Source organism: Aythya marila (assembly GCF_965140915.1).
Source record: "Aythya marila genome assembly, chromosome: 4".
Taxonomy (NCBI): domain Eukaryota; kingdom Metazoa; phylum Chordata; class Aves; order Anseriformes; family Anatidae; genus Aythya; species Aythya marila.
Window position 1 is genome coordinate 26,482,350 of NC_139045.1, and position 20,800 is coordinate 26,503,149.

The following is a 20,800-nucleotide window of genomic DNA, read 5'->3' on the forward strand; positions in this document are numbered from 1 at the left end:
GATTGTTTGAAAAATCAACCCTGTGATACAGAGAGAATCCACAAACACTTCTGTACAAACTTCCTACTCAAACCACACTGAGAACCTCTAAGAAAATGTTACATTAGGAGAGCTTGGATTTGTTTTGCTTGATCATTTCCAAATATTAAATTCATCCAGTTGTTTCAGCTAGAAGCAAAGAAATAAAAAACAACAGAAATGTATCAAAAGTCAAAACGTGTCTTTTCAAAGCTTTTAGTCCACGACTATCGTAAGACTACCATAAGCTGTTTTTGCAGATGGATGGTATGTTTCTTCCTGCATTTTCTAGTTCAAAGGTGCATCATAAACCGCTGGCATACTGTTCTAAACCTTGTTACAGAAAAAAAGCAAACAACCCCAATTGCACAATCCGTGCTCCCTGACCTTTGCCATCTTTATTCTGCAACAGCATCTGATTAGTTTGCATCTACAGGATTCCATACACTTCCAGCACCAACTGAAAAGGCAGAAGGCCCTTAGCACTTAGAAATCAGCAGCCCAGATTAAGTGCTTCTTAGGAGAAAAGCCTTCTCTTCTTATCTCGGGAGAAACTGGGGGTAACTAGTTTGGCAACAAAGGTATGAGAGAGGCAACATAGCAATGAAGCAACAGCCATGCAGAAGAGAAAGGGAGGCCACTCTTTTGGAGGCACTGATGATATAACAAGCTTATATCATGTGTTTAACTAAAAACTTAAATTACATACACACAAACTATTGGCTGAACCTGTGTTCATTTCCCTGCTTATCCTATGACCCTCATTATTTTCAATGTTAAAATAAAAACCTGAAAAAGCACAGAAGTCCTGTGTGAAAATTTTGCTGGCAGCACACACACTGCTGCAGTTTTGGAAGAGTATACACTAAACACGCATATTTTATAACTTTCTTAAGGATGTTTGACTCTTCCTGTAAAAATACTGATTAGCTTTTATGTAAGCAGGATGTGCAGCTAGTTCTCGCCATTTACTAAAGGTCAGGAAACATCAATGCAGGAGAAAAAAAAAAAGGAAAAAAACTTAAAAATGTATTTCTCATCTACCTTTAACCTTTCTTGTTGGAGATATCAATTGTTACAATGAGTTTCAGATGTCTATTGCTGCAAATTTTAAATGGCTTAAAGTTCATTTATGTACCCTCTTTAACACTGTTAATAAAGGCATTAGTAAAAAGGAAATTTATCAGCAGTAACTGCTAACGTTTTTGGATCATGCTATTCCTTAGCCTGAAAGAGGCAATTAAAGCAACTGAAAGTGGAAGCAGCACAAAAACCAGATTAGTAATTTTTATTTACAATTTCATTTTTAAGTCACTATTATGTTCTTAGTTTTCATTAAAGCCACCTCCAGGAACTGGAACAAAAGTGACATTTTAGTGCCTGACCAGGCTGCCCATACCAGCAGTACCAACTGTCTCAAAAAAACTGAATTTAGAATCATCTTAACAAATGGCTTATCACTACACATTTGATCTGTCTGATCAATACAGAATGGGAAGCTCTATTTTCAGGAGGCGCTGAAATAGTTTTATCTCATGAGTTCATGCTGTTCTGTTACAGTTGATTTAGTTTGATACAATTCAGGTATGGCATTTTAACGTGGATGATATATTTATATATTTTTATGTATATATTTTAATGTGTTAAGCATAGGCAATTTAACTTTCTCAGAGAAATTGAGAAATTGTGCTAAATTAGATAAAAATAAAAATTTCTCATGAGAGAAAATGTGCTTCAGTTGTCTGCAGTTCTCTAGGAAAGAGTCATCCTTTCAGAAGTGCTCTTTGTTCTTTCTTCCTCTGTATTAACATTAGTTATTTGTACTTCAATAGGACACAGATTTAGATCAAAGGTTTGTTGTGGATAGACTTCATTAGCAGAGTAGGGATCTAAAGGATCTACAGTCTTGAAAGAGCCCAGCAGATGAAACTGAAGTGGCCCTGTACGGACCTTTGCTCACAAATGCAAAGTTACTTGTTTATTGTGATTATTACTTCCCCGTAAAAAACAAGCATGTCACAATTCTCCTCAACAGATGAACATTGTCTTGTTCGTTTCCAAGTAAAATGCCATGAATGTTTACAACTTTGAGTTTTGTTCAGCCTTATAGAGTAACCTCTTTTTTGGCTTTTAAACAACTTTTGGAGAGGTACGGAAAACCCACCAGGACACAGTTCAGTTTTAAATCACATACAAGAGGCGCGGAATATCTTTCCTGTAATTGGGAAAGACTCTGTTACTTTTAGTTCCATACAAATAATGGCACCAGAGCTCTGCTCTATATGTCTTTCAAACTACACAAGAACCATGTTCTATGCATGTTTTCATCAGAAGATGCAATAGCTTTAAAGAAAAAAGTACAGAAATCAGTGCCTAACTTTCAAGTTGAGCATTTCTGCTAAAGCAAATCACATTCATATATACATTAGTGAAGAGAAAACAGTCTTCCCATCTTCTCACCATTTCCAAAACATTGCTCTTCTAAATAAAAACAAACTTGAAGCTCTCAAAGCTACCAGAATAAGTATCTGTTCTCTGAGCTTCAACATCCCAACCTCTCTTAGGCTGACCAAAGACTTGTGCCTGATTTCTGTATGTTCCAAGGCTGTAACTGCTGAATTGTTGGCTATTATTATTATTATTATTGTTTTTTTAACCTTTATCTGATATAGTCTAAATGGTGATTTATTACTTGCATGTATCAAACAATTATTAAGGATATAATAATTTCTTACAGTATCCTTTCTTAAAGCCCAAACATCACAGAATGATCATGACTAGAAGCATGAGTAAACTCCAAATTAAGCAAATGGCTATCAAGAAGATCAAGTTCAGGATAATTTCAGTAAAGAGTGAAAAATAGTGAAACAAACATTTCAACAAAGGGCATAAGGACATTCTAGAAGCGATAGAACTAACATCTGCTTGAAAAACATCTGAGGCATTACTTACAAAATGGAAGAAATCATGGAAGACAAAACTCAGCTGCTGAGGCACAGAGACTAAAGTGACAAATAATTCAGCTCAGGAAATAGTATTACTTTCACAACCATTGTGAACGCAAGTGCTTTTAATCAAGGAAATTCTATCAACTCATACAGCCGTGACTTTGATGCATACTGACCAGATTAAATCCTTATTTTCAAGAAATATTCTTAATTGTAGTCTCAGCATTTCATCACTGATGTTACACAAATTGCTTGAATCTTTTAATAATATGTTTATTTTTTTCTGTGCATTTTTTTTAGAAGGCTTTTGAATACATTTTTAAAAATAAAAAAATCTCAGGAAAAAAACAGCAAACAGCCATGTCTGCTGAAGAAAATATTAATTATAACAAATTCAAAAGCTGTCAGAAATTCTATCTTACTTCTTTCCACTTTTAACAGGTATTCATTTTTACAAAATTAATACCTGCCTTTCATTTTCCTTGCAGAAATATTGTCCAAGAGAGCTGTGTGAGACAGGGGATTCTGGGGACATTTCTGAAAGCCCATCTATGCATTACACTGCTATTACCAGGCAAAGTCCAATGCACACTGATAGCTCAATCTTCTCAGACAGGTCACAGCAGCAGAGACCAAAGCCGAAGAAATCTGGGGTTTGTTGGTCTCAGTTCACCAAGTCTCTTTTCCCTACATGAACTAAAAGTTCAAGCAAGATGTGATAAACTATTGTGCCTTTTAACAATATTTAACACTATTGTCTTTTAGATTCCATATTAGTGAAATACTCAGTATTGCCTGTTTTTGCAGTAACGAGTAGTAAATTCTAGACATTATCACATTAAACTCTGTTTTAAACATTCACAGCACAAGACCAAGGTAGCAATTAGTACTATGGCTCATAGAATTACTTAACTTCAGTGTCTGTAACCACAAACATGGCATTTTTTTAGGGCTTTTAAAATATTTTTCATGCCTGAAATGAACTACAGTAACTTTCTACAGCATGACAATTTTTCCATTGTGGTAAATCATTATTATTTATAGCTGTTGGTTACAGCAACGTTGAAGAGGGTCAAATGTATTTTGTATTTCAAGAAGATATTCAGTCTCTTCTTGTTAAACTAAACCAATAATAATAAAAATCTAAACCAAGCCCAACCCATCATTCCTAAACACATGCAAGTGGAACTGTGGACTCCAAGTAGTCAGGGAGAAGCTGATAGAAGAAATTGCACAAGCCCCTGGATTAGACTGCGACTCATTCCATGCCAGAAGCATGCTGAGCTTAAAAACCACAAAGTGAAAGTGTTCAACAAAGACAACTGAGCTTTGCTTTTGCTACTCTAGAAGCAGAACACAGAATTTCATGCAGATTATAACAGACCAGCAAATATTCATACAATATTGATATATCTGGATTTTGAAAGAATAGTTCAAGTCTCCTCTTACACTAGTGAATCTATTAACTGACTCTCTACAAGCTTTGGTTCACCAAATTAATCTATTTTCACCAAGTTAGTGCTTTGAACTTCCGTCAATAAAGATGAATTTAATCTCATGCAGTGCTGTAGCTCAGCAGAGACCAAAAAACTAATCTGCTCCTCCAGAATAAACCACAATGTCATGATAAATTATAAACTTCCTAGGTTTGGTCCATAGTCTTCCATTAGCAATGAACTAATGTGGCTGAATTACAGTCTTCTGTTTAACTAAGTGAACTGCTGATAAAGGGTTGGGACACACCTGCTCCAGGTCCAAGCTCAGGTGAAGGCAAGGCAAAGGTAAAAGCCCAGTGCTGCAGTTTTCCCCTTTACATTTTTTGCAAAGGATACCTGGTTTACAAAATTTGCTCTAGAATAGATTTTGTTCTTCCTAAGTGCACATTCAATGCTCACGCAAACTAAGACTATAATCTTCTAACATAACATAACCTCTTCTAGTTATACTTCGTCATATATTTCATGTTACACTTTCTAAAGGATAGCACAAGATAAATGAAAATTGTAACATCACGAGTTGAAAGAGGGGTATCCTATCTGACAGCAATATTTCACTAGACTTGCAAAAATTAATCAAGCTGGTGTTTATATCACCTATCAGAATTTCAGAATCTACCTTCTTAGCCATTCCAACATCTCCTCTTGAACAGTAAAAAGCCACAGAAGATTTAATGACTAACTGGAAGCAAAAATCCAGGTTCTCTTGCACCTGAATGTCCCATGGAAGTTGCAAGTTTGGCACGAAGAAGTCATGGTATCAGTCTAAAAACTAAGCATCTACACCACACTTAGTCCCTTTAAAACCGCTAACTGCTTTGTCTTCTTTCAGATAAAGATTATGTTCTTCAAGAACCAAGAAACTCTTTTATCACCAGTTCTAATTGGAAGTATTTCCAACTTAGTTAAAGTAACGGCTATCTACTTCTGGTTGATACCGTATCAGTTGTTCTTGCTTTCATTTACTAGATTAAGTCAATACGTTACCTTTGGTGAGTCATTAGACAGTGATTTTCACTGTATTTTTAAAAACAAAACAAATTTTGCATAAGTAGCAGTGAATGCTATATAATGGGAAGTCTGTTACACAGCTTTCTTTCCTTTTTCCAGGGTGACCTTACTTCTGAGAAGGAAAGCTCTTTGGTGAAGCTTGCTTTTGCTGGAGCTGCTATCTCCTTTCTTCACAAGTGGGTCTTGCAACAGATGCAAGGGTCAAAGGACCATCTGGCTCACTCCACATCACGTACTATCATCTGCAAGTTGCCTTGCTCAGCAGCCTCCCTCCCAGACACGTAATCACCACCATATACTATTCTCCCATCACTCGTTATATTTCTACCACTCCTCCTCCTCCTTCTCTTCTGCAGTGATGACTACTTACAATGACAAAGGCCAACAGAAAGAAAAAGGTGATAAATGCAGAAAGGGAGCACTGACAGCTTGCTCCCTCAGGCATGTATTTTTGTGCACTTAAGATTAGAAGATCTAGTATATGGTTGCTAAAAGAACAATATTTTTGTATTTTGTAAGTTATCGTGTGAAATCATATAATTCAGCAAGTGACCTTGCTAAGCCTGAGGACCTTATTTCATTATTGTTATTTTTTTAATATAATTAATGATCCCTTTTGATTATCAATGCAAGTGAAATAAAATATAATTTCAATTCCTTTGTCACACACCGCAGAAGCCTTTGAGGGAGATGGAAAAGTGGAATCTGCCCAGTGCTAATATCAAGCTATAAATTAAAAGCATAAAAATCACTCTTGTATAAGTAGGGTGTCATTACTACCATAAGGTAAATATATTACTGATTTTTTCCCCACATATTTATTCCTTCCTTGAGGCTTTTCATTTTCAGGTTTTCAGTTATAAAAGAATGACTGTAAAATAGCTGACAGCAGAGTGAGTTACATGTTACATGTAAAAATAAGAAATAATACAACCATTACACAGCTGAATATCTACTGACTACAAAAATAAAAATAAAAACTAAGAGTAGTGAGAATAAAAAAGGCTAACCAGTGTTGAAAATGGAACAGCATACAAGAATCTCAGGCCACTATGACATTTAGATAAAGTGACCAAGACAAAAAGCACAGAACAACAGTCAGTAATACTTATTGCTTTTTTTGATTTTACCTTAAAACCTTCTATACAATTTGGTATATGTAATACACTTCCCTTTCATATAGCACTGAGAAAGAACTATGGATTCAAATCTTTGGGATATAAAAGCAATAAGAAGCATTAAGGAGATTGTTCAAGAGTTTGCCCATTACTGGCCTAACAGTAAATTAGTGTAGGCAAAAATTTACTTCCAACAGATAAAAAGTTTATAGAGAAATGAAACAAAACAAAATACTCACAGTTTTGGTTTGGCAAGCACAGGTGGTGGCTCCTTTGCTGGTGAAAGCAAAACAGCTGGAGGTGAAACCGATTTATCACCATTTGGCTTGCTGTTGATCACTCCATTTACTCCATGAATGGGATGGATACCATTTGTTTTTTCCTCAGACGAACTGAGCTCTAGCTGAAGGGCTGCCACACCAGATCTCAGTTCAGTATTATTTGCTTGGTGGTTCTCTGTGTGTTTCTTAGGAGGAAGCTCAAGAGAGCTAACTTCAGCTGGAGGAAGTGGTGGAAAATGGTGGAAATCATCACTGTTGGATTCCCTTGTCAACAATTCATGACTGGAGCTTTCTGAGTTGGCTAAAAGAAATCAAAAACAATGTCTCTCTGACAAATCATAAATAAAGCACAGGGCACAGACATGCTGTACTTTAAGGCTGTTAAAAGTGAGATCGCTTTGCTTCTGTGGAGATATTTTTCTAGACCTGTTGTTGATTTATGCTGAATTAGATACATGACTGGCTATTTGTTTGCTGGCTTTGCCTCATGCAAAATGCACAACACAGAACCTTATGGATATCTCTCATACTATTCCAGAAGTACAGTCACTAACTGAGATGGCATGGCCAAGTACTATGGGGCGACAGCAGCTGAAACAGTATTTCCTCTTCCTGGAGTTGTAGCATCATTTAAAAATAAATCATTCTAAAACACTGAAATATGTATGTATATATAGCGTGTTTACAATGGCAGCTGCGGTAATGCATTGCACAACAGTCTGTATGTAAACACACTACAAAACTAAACATAGCACAAACAGAGTTTTCTATTTTACAAAACGCATATGCCACATTTGGTAGCATAATTTCATTTGTTTTTATTTTGCCTTTGCTGCCATCTAGTCCCAGAAGCCTAATGCTTAAAAATCTGCCAGGTTTGTGGCAGACACTTTAAAATATATATTTTATACAAATAAAAATATTAAACTAGAAAGTGAACCAATAAAAACATTCAGTTTGTTTTAGATGGACAATCTGTGGTTGACAGTATGATCTATAAATATTGATATAAATATTGACAGGTAGCTCACTCTCCCATTTTACAATGATGTAAGTTAGAAAGAGATGTCAGAGACTATCCTAGGATGACAGTACGTGTCAATGGTAGCACTGGGAGAAGCCAAGTTTTTAGCTCTATAATCCCTTGACTCAAACGGAATTCAGTTAAGGTATCTCAAGATACATATTTTCTGAGTAACAAGCCTGGAATAGGTACACATAAAATTAGTTTCATGAATTTCCTAAAGGTTTCAATTTATTTGCTACAGTTATTATATGGTAATTTCTTTCTGTCCATCTCCCCTCCCCCCAATGTATTACTTTTTTTTAATGGAGGCAGTGTTTTAATCTTATTAGCAAAATGCTAGCTGCTTGACTAACAACCTTTGTGTTTGCTAATTTATTTTCTTCATGTATTCTTTTTAGAGGAACCCTATCCTCTAGTAAGAAGTAACGCTGATTCAGCTGTTACTGCCTGAGAAGGTGCTTCACTCTCTCTGTTAGTAGTTGGACTTTTGAAATAGACCTCCAGGAATTAATCTCATGTTATCTGAGGATAAGCAAAATCACATTCACCCATCCCCCACCCAGCAACAACTTTTATATTCAGATTATAACAGTCAATGTTGTGGGGAATGTAGAAAGATTCGGAGACTAAAAAGGAAATCTACCAAAGGGACTCCTGTCTTATGGAGACTCTTTTCTGCAAAAGAAGCAGTCCAATAACTTCACAAATAAATTAATTATCTGAGCTCTATAATTAAAACCTCCTCTTTCCTTTTGTCACAAACCTGAGCAGACGGTTAGTTGCGCACTGCTTGTTACTGAACCGTGTTCATTCGTTGCTGTGCATGTGAAAAGTCCTGAATCTTCAGGAAAAGTTTCTGCAATTACAAGGGTACATATCTCTTCTGGAAATAAACAGAAAAATAAGCCACATTATAAACTACTTAAAGAACTATGTAATGTTTTTGCATCGCATGTTAGAAGGACACGTTATAGTGCTCCTTAGAAAAAGAAATGGCCTTCCAAAGGACATGGCTTCAGTGTAAATCACTTTGTATCTGAATCAAGTAAATTTACTCAGTCTTCAAAAGGGACCTGTCTTGAACAATAATTTTGCAATCCCAAGTCTGCACAGTCATTTTACACATACAGTATCTTCATTTTTATGCAGGAAAATTACTTATTTGTACAAATCAACTTACTGGTTTTCACATACAATTAATACTTGCAAGCTCTTCTTGAATCTATGTAAATGCCACCAATATGAATATCATATCATTGCTTCTTTCCTTTGAATTTTTTGTATTTAATGAACAATTTAGTTCAAATCCCATTCCTCGTAAGGCCAGGAAGTATTTTGTCATCACTTGCAAATAACTTTTTTTAAGGAAACTGACCAGAATTAAAAGCTCTGGATGCACCAAGTATGTCCCTTCTATGAAGTTTGGGAAGATGATTTCTGTCTCTAAACGGGAATGGGAAAACTTAGGACAAGACAGCATCCCCTGAAATTCTTCACAATTCCATGATAAAGACATTCTGCAGCTGTTTGAAATCTCTTCATTTTCCTCTGAAGTGCCATCCTATATGATGCCTGCCCCAGTCTAAAAACTTCTATGAAAGCTGGGCGGTTCACATTTTGGGTCAGGTCTCACAGTAATATTTTCTAAGTCCATTCCATTCATTTATTATAGACATATTTAATTATCTAGGTATAATTTTTCCAGATTCTTCAGAGAAGTCACTTTGTTTTATCTTTAATTGTAAGTGTATTCTAACTTTTTTAAAGGTTCAAAATATAGTTAATCTAAATAATGTTAGTATTTACACAACATACATAGACAATCTTACTCCTGGACATCGTTACATTATAGCTTTCCTTAACTAACCAGGAGTTTCTTTCAATTAAATTCATTTTCAACCCTCAAAACCAATCACATAAAAGTGATTATAGAAGATTATAAAAACAAAGATTATAAAATATATTTCAAAGTTGAACAGACTTCTATTTAGTTAAGAAAAAATTACATTAAAGACATATTGGACATTCACATAGAATCCCAAATATTACAAAAAATTCAGTGGACTATAGCTAATAAAAGCAAATTGAGAAGTGCAGTAAAATATTTGAGACTCATATGACTAACTTTCATATGAAAATGCTCAGTAAGACTAGCCTCATTTATTTTAGATCAAACAATGAAAATATTTTCTAGTAGCTTTTTGTTGTTGTTGTTGTTTTCTTTCCTATTTTTCATTGTGGAAGGACAAACCAGTGTCTCATTTAGACAGTTAACAAAAAAATTATGGATTTTTTCCAATGTTTTTGACAATGTATCCAAGAACTTAGTGTGCTGGAAATGGGCTAAAAATGAATGACTAAGTAAAGATTTGGCACAGAGCTGATTTTCAGACTGCAGAACATGCTTTTTTTTGCTTTTTTTTTTTTTTTTTTTGGCAACATGGAGCAGTCATTCTGTGTTTCTGTGTAGCTGTAAGAGGCATGTCTGGTAATAATGTAGCACGTTGGATCTTATCTGACCCAGATGAAGATTAATGACTCATGAAAGGTCTTATCAGGAAAGTAATGGGTAGCACAAGCTAGTTTTTGAACTACTGAGATCAGCTTTTTTTAGTCTTGGTGTGTCGTAAGCAGTTTAGGCTATATTGTTAAGCACACGTGTGTACTCCTGGACTGAAGTGGCTCTGGGGATGCAATCTGATCCGTGCAACATTCTGGTTTCCTGTTAAATGAGCAGCAGAAATCTGAAAGCTGGGTATTTCAGGTCTGCAAAAGAAAATAATTCCCACCATGCTGAGAACTGCTATTTGAATGAGGGCAAAGGTACTACAAAATATAATAACCAATGGAATTTCTATTTTCTGCACAGCCAAATTAATTCATACTGTTACTTCAGTTTTGCAGTTATGACCACATGAGAAGAGCTGGTCTTCAGTGATGAAAGAATTCCAATGGTTTGTTTTCCAAAGCAGTATATTTGAGAATTATACACGGTAAACTGCAGTAATACTTGTGAGAGAAACTGACATTAAATTGGTAATGAAAATAACGAAAACTTAAAACTCAGTCTTCCTAGCTGAATGAGCAAGCTAAAACACATTTGTGATCAATGATGAGAAAACCAGCTAAAATGAAACATTAGAGAGGGGGAGGGGGAACAACTAATCAAGAGGTAGCTTAGGCTAAAAGCATGTAAGAGCAACACAACGCCATTGTCTTTAGACACTTTGCCTCCATCCCCAAATCAAGAATCGCTGACCTCCAGGTCCTTGCTAAAAGGCTTACCACTGTGGAAAATGTAGACATAAAGCACTAGTTTGACAAAATAAATATTCTTTAAAAAGTTCCATAACATTATGTGGATGCATAATGCTCTGAGTGTTTTTCCAGTTCTAGATCCTGACTTATGTAATTAGTTTTCTTTCTGTTGCTGTGCTGAGTAGAATCTGATGATCTGAAGTAAATAATGTCTGTTCTACTTCCCGGTAATCATCAGCTGACAAATAATTTCATCTCAAAAATGTGTTCCAGAAAGCAGCTCTGAAATGCTGTTCTCAGGGCCTTAAAACATATTTAACACTTGACTAAATGAATACAAAAGCACTCTGTTCACTGAAACATGTAAAATGCTTAGGCATGCAAGTACTTGACTATTTTGTCAGTTATTTAGAAAGAAAGATTACATTTTACCAAGTAATCCCTTCCCTTTATGGTTCATGAATCCATTAGGAAGAAGAATCTTTGCTAAGACCAAACTCCAGAAACCTGTTGCATTTGAACAGATTTCATCACTGACGATGTGTTTATTTCAGAATGTTTCTGTGTATCATATGAAAGGTAGAGTATTTCTCATATCTGCACCTTCATCTCCAATTGTGATCATTAGCTTCCTATTAGTCTATATATAGTCCTGGGAAACAAGTAGGGTCTTTTACTAGTAGCTGTGTATTATGGTGCAATGAACAGAGCTGTTTCTGTCCATACAGGTTCAAATCCCTGAGTTTCCTTCTGTAAAGACAGTGGGTTGTCACAGTGGTGGTTTTCTCTTAGAAATCCAACCAAGCCTGGCCATCTTATCTTGTAGAAAACCTGTCTCTAATTCTCCCTCTTTTTCTCCAGCCATCAGATGTCTAACTGCAAAGCAATATGCCTATCAGTTAACTCTTTTTAGGTGTCTGTGCATCTTAAAGATATAGAGAATGGAGATGTGGAAACAGAGAAGAACTGAACATGTGGAGTAGCATATCAGAGGGTGGTATCTCAGCCCTGAAGACACCCTTAACTTTTAACAACACAAACAATGAAAAAGTTACCTATTTCTGATGATCACTATTGCCCATAACATTACATTGGCCAGGCAGCAGTTCTGGCTTATTTAACATACTTTATGCCACTCATGAAGTGGAAGGCCAAATTTTTGAAAGATATATAAATCTACTGCACAAATCTGACTATATTTGAAGATCTCTCAAACTGCACTTATAAAATGCTAAGAAAAAAACCTGAACAACAGCAACTGTGATGGCGAGCAAATCAATGTAGTTTTAGGGCAGAGAACCTAGGTTACAGCTTATGTAGTCAATACCAATGATGGCTGTTACCTAGCTAATTCAGGTACAATAAAGTCGAATACTGCTATTGGCACCATGGACTTCAGTCTCTAAGTCAGTGTTCAGGGCTGAGGAGAAATGAAGCCAGTGTACAAGTAAGTGTCAAGGATAAGTTTATGCTAAAACTTATACAAAGTCAGATACATTGCTGTAGATACTTAAGCCACCTCATTTGAAGTTGTCAGATAGATACTGAAATGAATGCATCTAGCAACAGAACTGTGAAAACGAAAGCACCCCAATAAGCCTTACAGATTTACAATTCAAGAGGCACAGCAGAAATTGTTTTTAAATTGCATAGTACAAAAAACATCAGGGGGTTACTTCGGATTTGGAAGTACCAAAAAGCAAGAGCAGCTGGGGCAGTCAGACTGAAGATGGGATCGCTGACGGGATTCTGTAGATACCTTGTGAGAGCAGAGTACAATTGAAAATATACTTGATAAACAACAGCACATCAGTTGATCAGACCGTTCACCTTTCAAGAAGGATAACTGTGGATTATTTTCAGTTTTTCTCTTCATTTGGAACCTCGATTTGTACCTTATTTACAACCGTGAGATTGCTATCTTCAAGTGCTTCTTTGGTCCTCAGCAGTAAAAGAGGCAACCAGATTCCGAGTCACAGCTCCGTCATTTTCACTAAAGTATGCAGGGATCCTACAAACACCCTGACCTGCTGAAGCTCTTGTATTTAAAATTTTGTCATCTATCAGAAAGCTCATTTTCTTAGGGGGGGGGGGGAGGGGAGGGTACAGTAACGATTTCCCCATATATTTTCAGTTTTAAACATTATGCAGAAGGAAAGAGACTGAGTTATTAGAGTTGGAACCTTGGGATACAGCAGCCAGACAGCACAACAAGAAAGCACAACCCAAGAGAAGTGATGATTACTGAGATGTTTTTGGTGAACGTACACAGGACTGTGTTTAGGGAAGGGAAAAAAAAAAAAAAAAAAAGCATGTATATGTGGCAATTCCCTGGCAATTTAAGAAAAATTACTTCATATAGTTTTCTTCTTACATGCCATCAGACAATTGTTTTAATGTAATTCAAGACAGTTTGTGGCTGACTCCAGACAGCTGAGTAATGGTCCAAATATCAACAGCTGGCAAATGACTCCATAGGATTTTTCATTCTCAGGCAGTCTGTTCTCCGAAGGATTCAGTCAGGATGGAGTCAAAATGTCAAAGAAAGAAGTACAGAGCAGGTAATGCTACAATCTGTGATGCTGGCTTTAAGTCATCTGACTAACTATTAATTCATGAACCAGTCTGGAGAGATTTGTGATGCAAACTGATTTCTGTCTAGACAGAAAGAGGAGTGCAAAACACATTAGGGTAGATAGAATGTACCAAAAAAAAAAAAAAAAGTAGCAAGAAAAACCCCTCTTGCTTCTTATTTTCTTATCTGTGAGAGTTCATGGAACATTTTTCTTTTAAATTATTAATATCAACCTAACAAAGGATAACCAATGTTTCTGACTGCTGTAAAATGTGTATTGACAGCTAGCATTTAGTTCACAACCAGCAATTAAAGTTCCATGATGACTTGTTACAATTTATGTAAAATTCCACAGATGTGCACTTGGAAATAATTTTAGAAATTATGTCTATCTCTCAAAATTATCAATACTTTTCTAGTATAGGCATGTTGTTTTCCCTTCTTAATCTTACACACATTCTCACATCTGCAGTAAGAAGCAGTAGTGTGTCTGTTAATGGGAGATTTCCTCTGCAGGTATTGTTTTGTCTGGCTTCTTAGAATGTGAATTGTATCATAAACCAGTGCTGTACCTATCTGCTGAAACCCACCCAGCTTCCTGTTGTAGAAATTCCAAGACTCTTCATGACATTCTAAAAAACACTGTAAATTGCTTATAATACAAAACAATGCTTGTCATTTACATCATAAGGAAATATTTACATTTTGCCCAAACTTTATTAATTTACATTACCATTGCATGCACTGAGTCAATTTCTACACACATAAGCTGACGAGTGCACTGTCAATGATATTAGGGGCAAGTAAGACATTGCACATTATTTAATGGGGCTTAGTAGGAACCGTCTCAGCACAGAAGGAAAAAAAAAAAAAAAAGAGTTTACTAGTATACACACAGTACACAGTGCACAGCAAGTCCAACAGAGATAGCACTTAGTTCAATGAATTCAGAGAGAACAGAACACCAAACCAAAGTCTGCCAAAAGAGTTTCAGATTAGATATTACAAGGAAAAAATAAAAAACAAACAGCAACAAAAAGAAAAACAACAAACTAGTAAATTGCAGACTTCATACTTTCTGTCATGTTAGAGGAGAGTGTGTATGTAGTCCATGTGATTCTACAGAAAAGAAGCTCCTTGTAGCAGTGAGTGAGATGTACCAGGTACTATTCTCGTAACAGTAGCAGATTAAATCTAGAAAAGCAGATCTTAAAGATGCCATTACTTGAACAGGAAATATGTTTCTCTGGGAAGGGGAAAAGAATCAACCCAATTATATATATTTTTAAAAAAATTTAAGAAAACAGCTAACTTGGGAGGCTTATGTCCTGACATATATTCTCAGAGAACGTTCCAGGAGTGATACAGAATTGAACATACAGTAACACAAATCTATTGTCCTTGTTACTTTTCATATCTAAAGGCTTGATATGATTTTGAAACTCTCCTAGAACAGTTTTGCACTGTAACTTAGCCTTAATTTTTAGCGTTAAAGTTTGGGCTATGACTATAAACTACCAACAGTCTATGTCTGTTAACACTCAGACATGTTTTAATTCCTCATTAGAAGTTAATTTGATTTTCCAGCACTTTGTCCTTCGGATGGCTCACATTTCAAGCCTCCATAAAATCAAATGATTCAGACACATGTATTCTGGGCATCAGCTGTTACCAGTGGGGGTGATACTACACATCACAATTTGTACTATTAACTCAGAATAAAGCATGCATGTGCACACGTGCATGCATATTTGTATATATGTATTATGGCCATCAAATAAAATACGTACTACAGGGAAATAATTTCGTGAAACGGTAAGAAAATTAGTGAATAACTGAGAAAGAAAAGCAGAAGATTCCCTCTTCCTCTCCCTTCTCTCCATTCCACGAAAACTAAGAGAAAACTACATTTCTTCTAGGATTAACCCTTCACTGCTGTTCCTTAGTCCATATCTCACAGTCGCACTGCTGCTTTACAAAATATTCTGCTGCTAAGCCCTGCAGTCAAAGACTGTCATTGCAGCTCCTCAAAGTTCAGGTCATGCCAACATTGCAAAGGTCCTTCAGTTCAATGACACTCTTTGGGAATACCCAGATCTCAGAGAACTTTTCTGTTTTATCTTTCTTTTCCATGATAAAATCTCTTTCTAAATCCAAGCATATTCAAGCACAACTAGCCACCCTCTTAAAGCCAGGCTCAGACCCTACCACTGCCTTCCTTCCACCTGTTGACTGACTTAGAAACATTAATGCAAAGATCAAGCATTCTCAGCCTTTCAGCATCCACTTATTATTAAAGAAACTAAGACAGCACATAAGGGCAAACAGCAGCCAGAGAAAACCTGTAGTTGGAAGAAGACTTTTTGTTTGCTGAAATATAGGAGTTATCTTGCAAATTGGCTTCAAAAAATCAATGTGCCTTTCTTTTGGAGGGTCAGATTTTACTTGCATCTAAGACAGCTCATTTCTGTAAAGCTAGATTGGCAAAACTAGCATTTAGTGGTTGGGTGTTATGAAACTCTTCTGAGTACAATTTGGGTAATGGAATTTTGTGGGATTTTTTTCCCTCCTCAGTAGCATGCAAATTGCTCATTTTCTAAGAATAAAGTTTGCTTCAAAGTTTAGGCTGTGGGGCTCTCCTGGCTGGTCTAAAAGGAATTTACTGTTTAACTAATAAAGGAATTGCTGTAAAGCACAGTGTAGAGTATGGAAGGTGTGATAAAGAAACATTGTCTTTAAGGGGGTTTCATATTACCAGTGCTCAGCAGAAACATTTTTCTATTTACAGCTTGAATACAAACTCTAAGACCTAGTGAATCAAGAGATTATTTTTTCATATGACTCTTACCAGGTTCAGTTGCAGATCGTGGCTCTGCATATCACATCACAAGAAGGGGAAACAAACAAGAAAAATGGAGTTAGAAATTACACTAATAAACAACATATTATTATAACATCCAACATCCAATATGTTGGATACAACATATTATTATAACATCCAACATCCAATTTAGTGGATGAACATATACTAAAATCTTGTAAGCAAGTACAGAACCTTTGCAGACACATTTCAAAATAAGTATGACTAAATGGTCTGCTGGTAGCAATAGTTCAATTATTACTACTAGCCATTAACCATTATAATGTGAGGAACAGAGGACTCTATCCAAAACTCAGTCCTGATAGACTAATTTCATGATAATTCCACCCCCCTAAACCTGCCTCATATTAAAAGTAGCCCCCTCAGATTATTGTCTTACTTTTTTGGAGAATTCTGAAGTCTGGAGAATCTTGAATTTCAATGCCCTGTCGAAACCACTTAACATGAATGGGAGGGGGTCCTCTGACCCTGCATTCCAACACCACTACCTGTCCTTCAGAGGCTGTGGAGTTTTGTAGCTCCTGAAATAAAACAATCATAATTCAAATGAACCAGCAGTATTTTACATTAAATAAAAATATTTTCTTCCCTTTGTATTTCAACTTTATTTCTCATTTTACTTTTGCAATAGTACTATGAGAATTGCTTTCACTCTGATTACATTTGACTAAATAAGTTATTTTCAAATACATTCTTAACATGACTAAAGATGGAGAAGGTGCATAAGTATTTAATTCCTCATACCACAAGAAGCAGGCAGTTATGGTCTCATCTTTCATTCTTTATCCACAAAATAAATAAATAAATAAATAAATAAAATTCTGCAGCTAATCAATGCACACATTGATTGACTTGCTATGAGAAAGCAGCTTTGCTGCTTTCAGGTCAACCTCTAGAAAAGAATTGCTTTTCTTTTGAGCCATTTATAGCCATCCAAGCAAAATCTAATGACACAAATAAGATTAGGATATATTAGCATGTGTATGTGCACCTTCTGAAGCAAAATTATGGCTGTAATAAATTCTTACATATGTATGAAGGAAAATGCAGATCTATAATGGAGATCACAGTGAGAAAGGAGAACCACTATTTTAAGTAACAGAGTTGATGGGAGACAGTCACTATTTTTGCCTTTGTTATCTATCCGAAGATTACAAAGCAGTCTGTCTTACTCCCTTTCTAGTTTATTAATAAAGTTTTAGGTCTTGATGCAGCAAAGCATTTGAACTTTGGTCTAACCTCAGAATTATTGCTAGTTACTATTCATAGATCTCTATTTAATCAAATTCATAAGAATTTTGTAATGTGGACAACTAATTTTTTTGAGTTGTTCCCTGAAATTTATAAAGAAAGAAATTTGTGTCAGGAAGCTGGATGAGTGTATTTTTTGTTGTTTACTTATGTTTTTTCCTTCCGTAAGAAAAGTGATTTTGGTTTAAACCAGTTAATATTGGATTTCAGAGACAAGAGAGCTGAGGACTAGGAGGCAAGAGTGGAGTTTTTGGTAGTTTCTGAGTGTGGGCTAGGCTTCTCCTATTTCCTACTCTTACTAAGATGTTGCCTGCCTGCTGACCTTGCAGCAACCACATTCTCTAATTCCTTGCACCTCCTTTATTCACTCTCTTGAGGTAACTGCAGTTATGTGTGCAGAATTCCAAGGAATAGAATCAGACCTTTCCTGCTATGAGAAAAGGATATGATGGATCCAAGATGGACAGTTTGGAACAGGGCTTATATTTATTTTAGGCAAAATAATTGCTGTTCCACATTAACTTTCAGTCAAATTGTTTTTATGAAGTAATAAACAGAGATTTTTTTTTTTTTTTTTTTAATTTCAACTTTAACAAATAGTTCCTGCTGTGGAAAGGATGGTCTAAGGGTACAATTAAAAGCCTGTTTTCGATTGAAGTTGCATCTTAGAGATCAGGGAAATAAACTGATCTTTTTGTTGTTATGTTTTCCTACCCAATTCCTAATTCTAAAGTTTGATTCAGGATGAATGTGAAAATAAATATTGACTTAAATAATTACTTAAGAATTACTGAATAAAAAATTCCCATCTAGCTAGCTTTATATTTTACAAGATACCCCAATGAAGAATATCTGATTTATTTATTTTTTGATTAACATAACTGGGTGGATTTTTTTTACTTAAAACAAAGAAAAGTAATTGTCTTCATTATTTGTTCTGTCAGCTAAATAATTGTTGTGAATGACGCTATATCATGATTATGATGTGCAACTGGTAACTACCTCATTTGACTTTATAAAGATTTCTCAATGGAGAACAGTCATGGGCATAAGGCAAACCCATACAGAATATTCATGTAATTCTTATAGTGATTTTAACAGGGTAGAGGCATACAAACTTCATTGTGGCAGCAGAAATGTATTTTTTAGGGAGTCATTAATACCAAAAAGGACCCACCTATTGAAAATTGTACAAAAATTTAACGTGAGCAAAGACTCCTGTTTTAGGATATAGTTTTTGATATTTCCTTCTGGACTATACGAGTATGATATAAAAATCACGATGGAAAAAAAATACCTTTGTAAATATAGGTGCAGAATTGATAGGCTTAGATCCATCCAGATGATGCAGGTATGAAGTAGGACTTTGGACCTGCAAAGAAATGCAATACTATAAGAATGCAAAGAATGATGCTTTGAATAATATGACCTGCATATACTTATGCAATAATAAAAAATTCTCAAATGCACAGTCTTATTATGGTGTTTTTATTATAGCACACTTGAATGACATCACTGTTTCTCTCTTGATATTTCTGATATCAATATGTTTCTGTATTTCCAATGAGAACTTTGTACCCAAGTGTCTTCGCCTTGAAGTATTTTGTGCGTTTGATTCTTCTTAATATCATTCATATAAGTCCTTTGCACCAAAATGTTTTTGCATCTTCTGTTATTACATCCCTCAACTGATGTTGTAATAAATAAATCAGGGTACCTAAAACCTTATCTAGTTTAACCAAAGAAACAGAAAGTAATTTTAACATGTGCAGTCTAACAGTGATTTTAATTTTATTTGCATTTACTGATTTACATGTAAACCTCTAGGTCATCCACAGTATCATTAAAACATACCATAAACTAAAGAACATGTATTTTCCAATTTCTTCTCTAAAAGGCACAGAGAAATGATAGTAGTATTTAATTTAATAATCAAGTTACATTCATTTGCAATTTAAATGAGTCACTATTAAGTGATATCCTCTGTAATTTTCATCATCACCAGATGTCAGCTGCTCACATTCTGTGGTGATACATGCTGCATAACAGTCCATATGTATATTTACTTTTATGCCGCATTCACAAGACAACTATCTGACTTTTAAAAATCATAATTCTTAAGAGAATAACATAAGTTTACAGTTCAGTGGTATCATTCATTGAATTGACAGAGTTTTTCAGGACTTACAAATTTTGCAATAAATTTTTAAATATTTCTAATTAAAAAAAAAAATGTGTCTAAAAATACCTGCTGACTGGGCACAGAGATAGGTTGAATTACAGCTGTGGTGACTCCAGACTTTGGTGAAGAAGGTCCTATTGTCAAAGAAACAGAAGTGGTTTTCTTTTGGGCCCTGCAGAAAACAAACAAACAAACAAATAAACAACATCAGACAACTTTGTAAATATGAAATTGTAGAATATGTTACTTAGTGACTACTAAGCCAACTTGTATTTTCTGCATGTTCAATACTTTTATTCAAACTGGTGCTGATTTAAATCATATCTGTGTAACCGTCTTACATTTTTATTTTGACTATAAGGCAGTTATATATCTGATTATCTGTGAAAAGATCAGCACTAGAGAAAGCTTGAGTAGAACACAATCTTGGGCTAATTTATGCTTTCATAGTAAAAAGTACTCTTAAAAGATAAAAACTTAAATATATTTTGTTTCTTTGATTCTAGACCTCTGCATATTTCTCTGGTGGCACATGGCTAGGTGGTTCCAAACAAAGATTTGATTAACAGAAATTACTTCTAAATATGAAAAGTTGATTATCTACAGGAGTTGTCCGTAAGGGTAGACTTCTCAGAGAATAAGCACATTAATAAAGTCTCATATCACATGAGATTAGAAAAGACAAGACATACACAAATACACTCCAGATGCTTATTCAGATGTAAAACTACCAAAGATTTTCCAGTGCCCCTCA

At 35.3% G+C, this 20,800-nt stretch overlaps 1 protein-coding gene across 6 annotated transcripts in view; it reads right to left on the reverse strand.

Annotated features, from left to right (window-relative positions):
- PALLD (palladin, cytoskeletal associated protein) overlaps window positions 1-20,800 on the reverse strand; it is a 192,832-nt gene that overhangs the window by 107,134 nt on the left and 64,898 nt on the right. For all 6 annotated transcript variants that reach the window (XM_082759682.1, XM_082759680.1, XM_082759681.1 and 3 more), the window contains 6 exons: window positions 20,113-20,218; window positions 19,162-19,236; window positions 16,993-17,134; window positions 16,581-16,604; window positions 8,663-8,782; window positions 6,831-7,173 (listed from right to left, as the gene is read on the reverse strand). In XM_082759682.1, coding sequence (XP_082615808.1) covers window positions 6,831-7,173; window positions 8,663-8,782; window positions 16,581-16,604; window positions 16,993-17,134; window positions 19,162-19,236; window positions 20,113-20,218 — 810 coding nt within the window. The remainder of the gene's footprint in view (window positions 1-6,830; window positions 7,174-8,662; window positions 8,783-16,580; window positions 16,605-16,992; window positions 17,135-19,161; window positions 19,237-20,112; window positions 20,219-20,800) is intronic.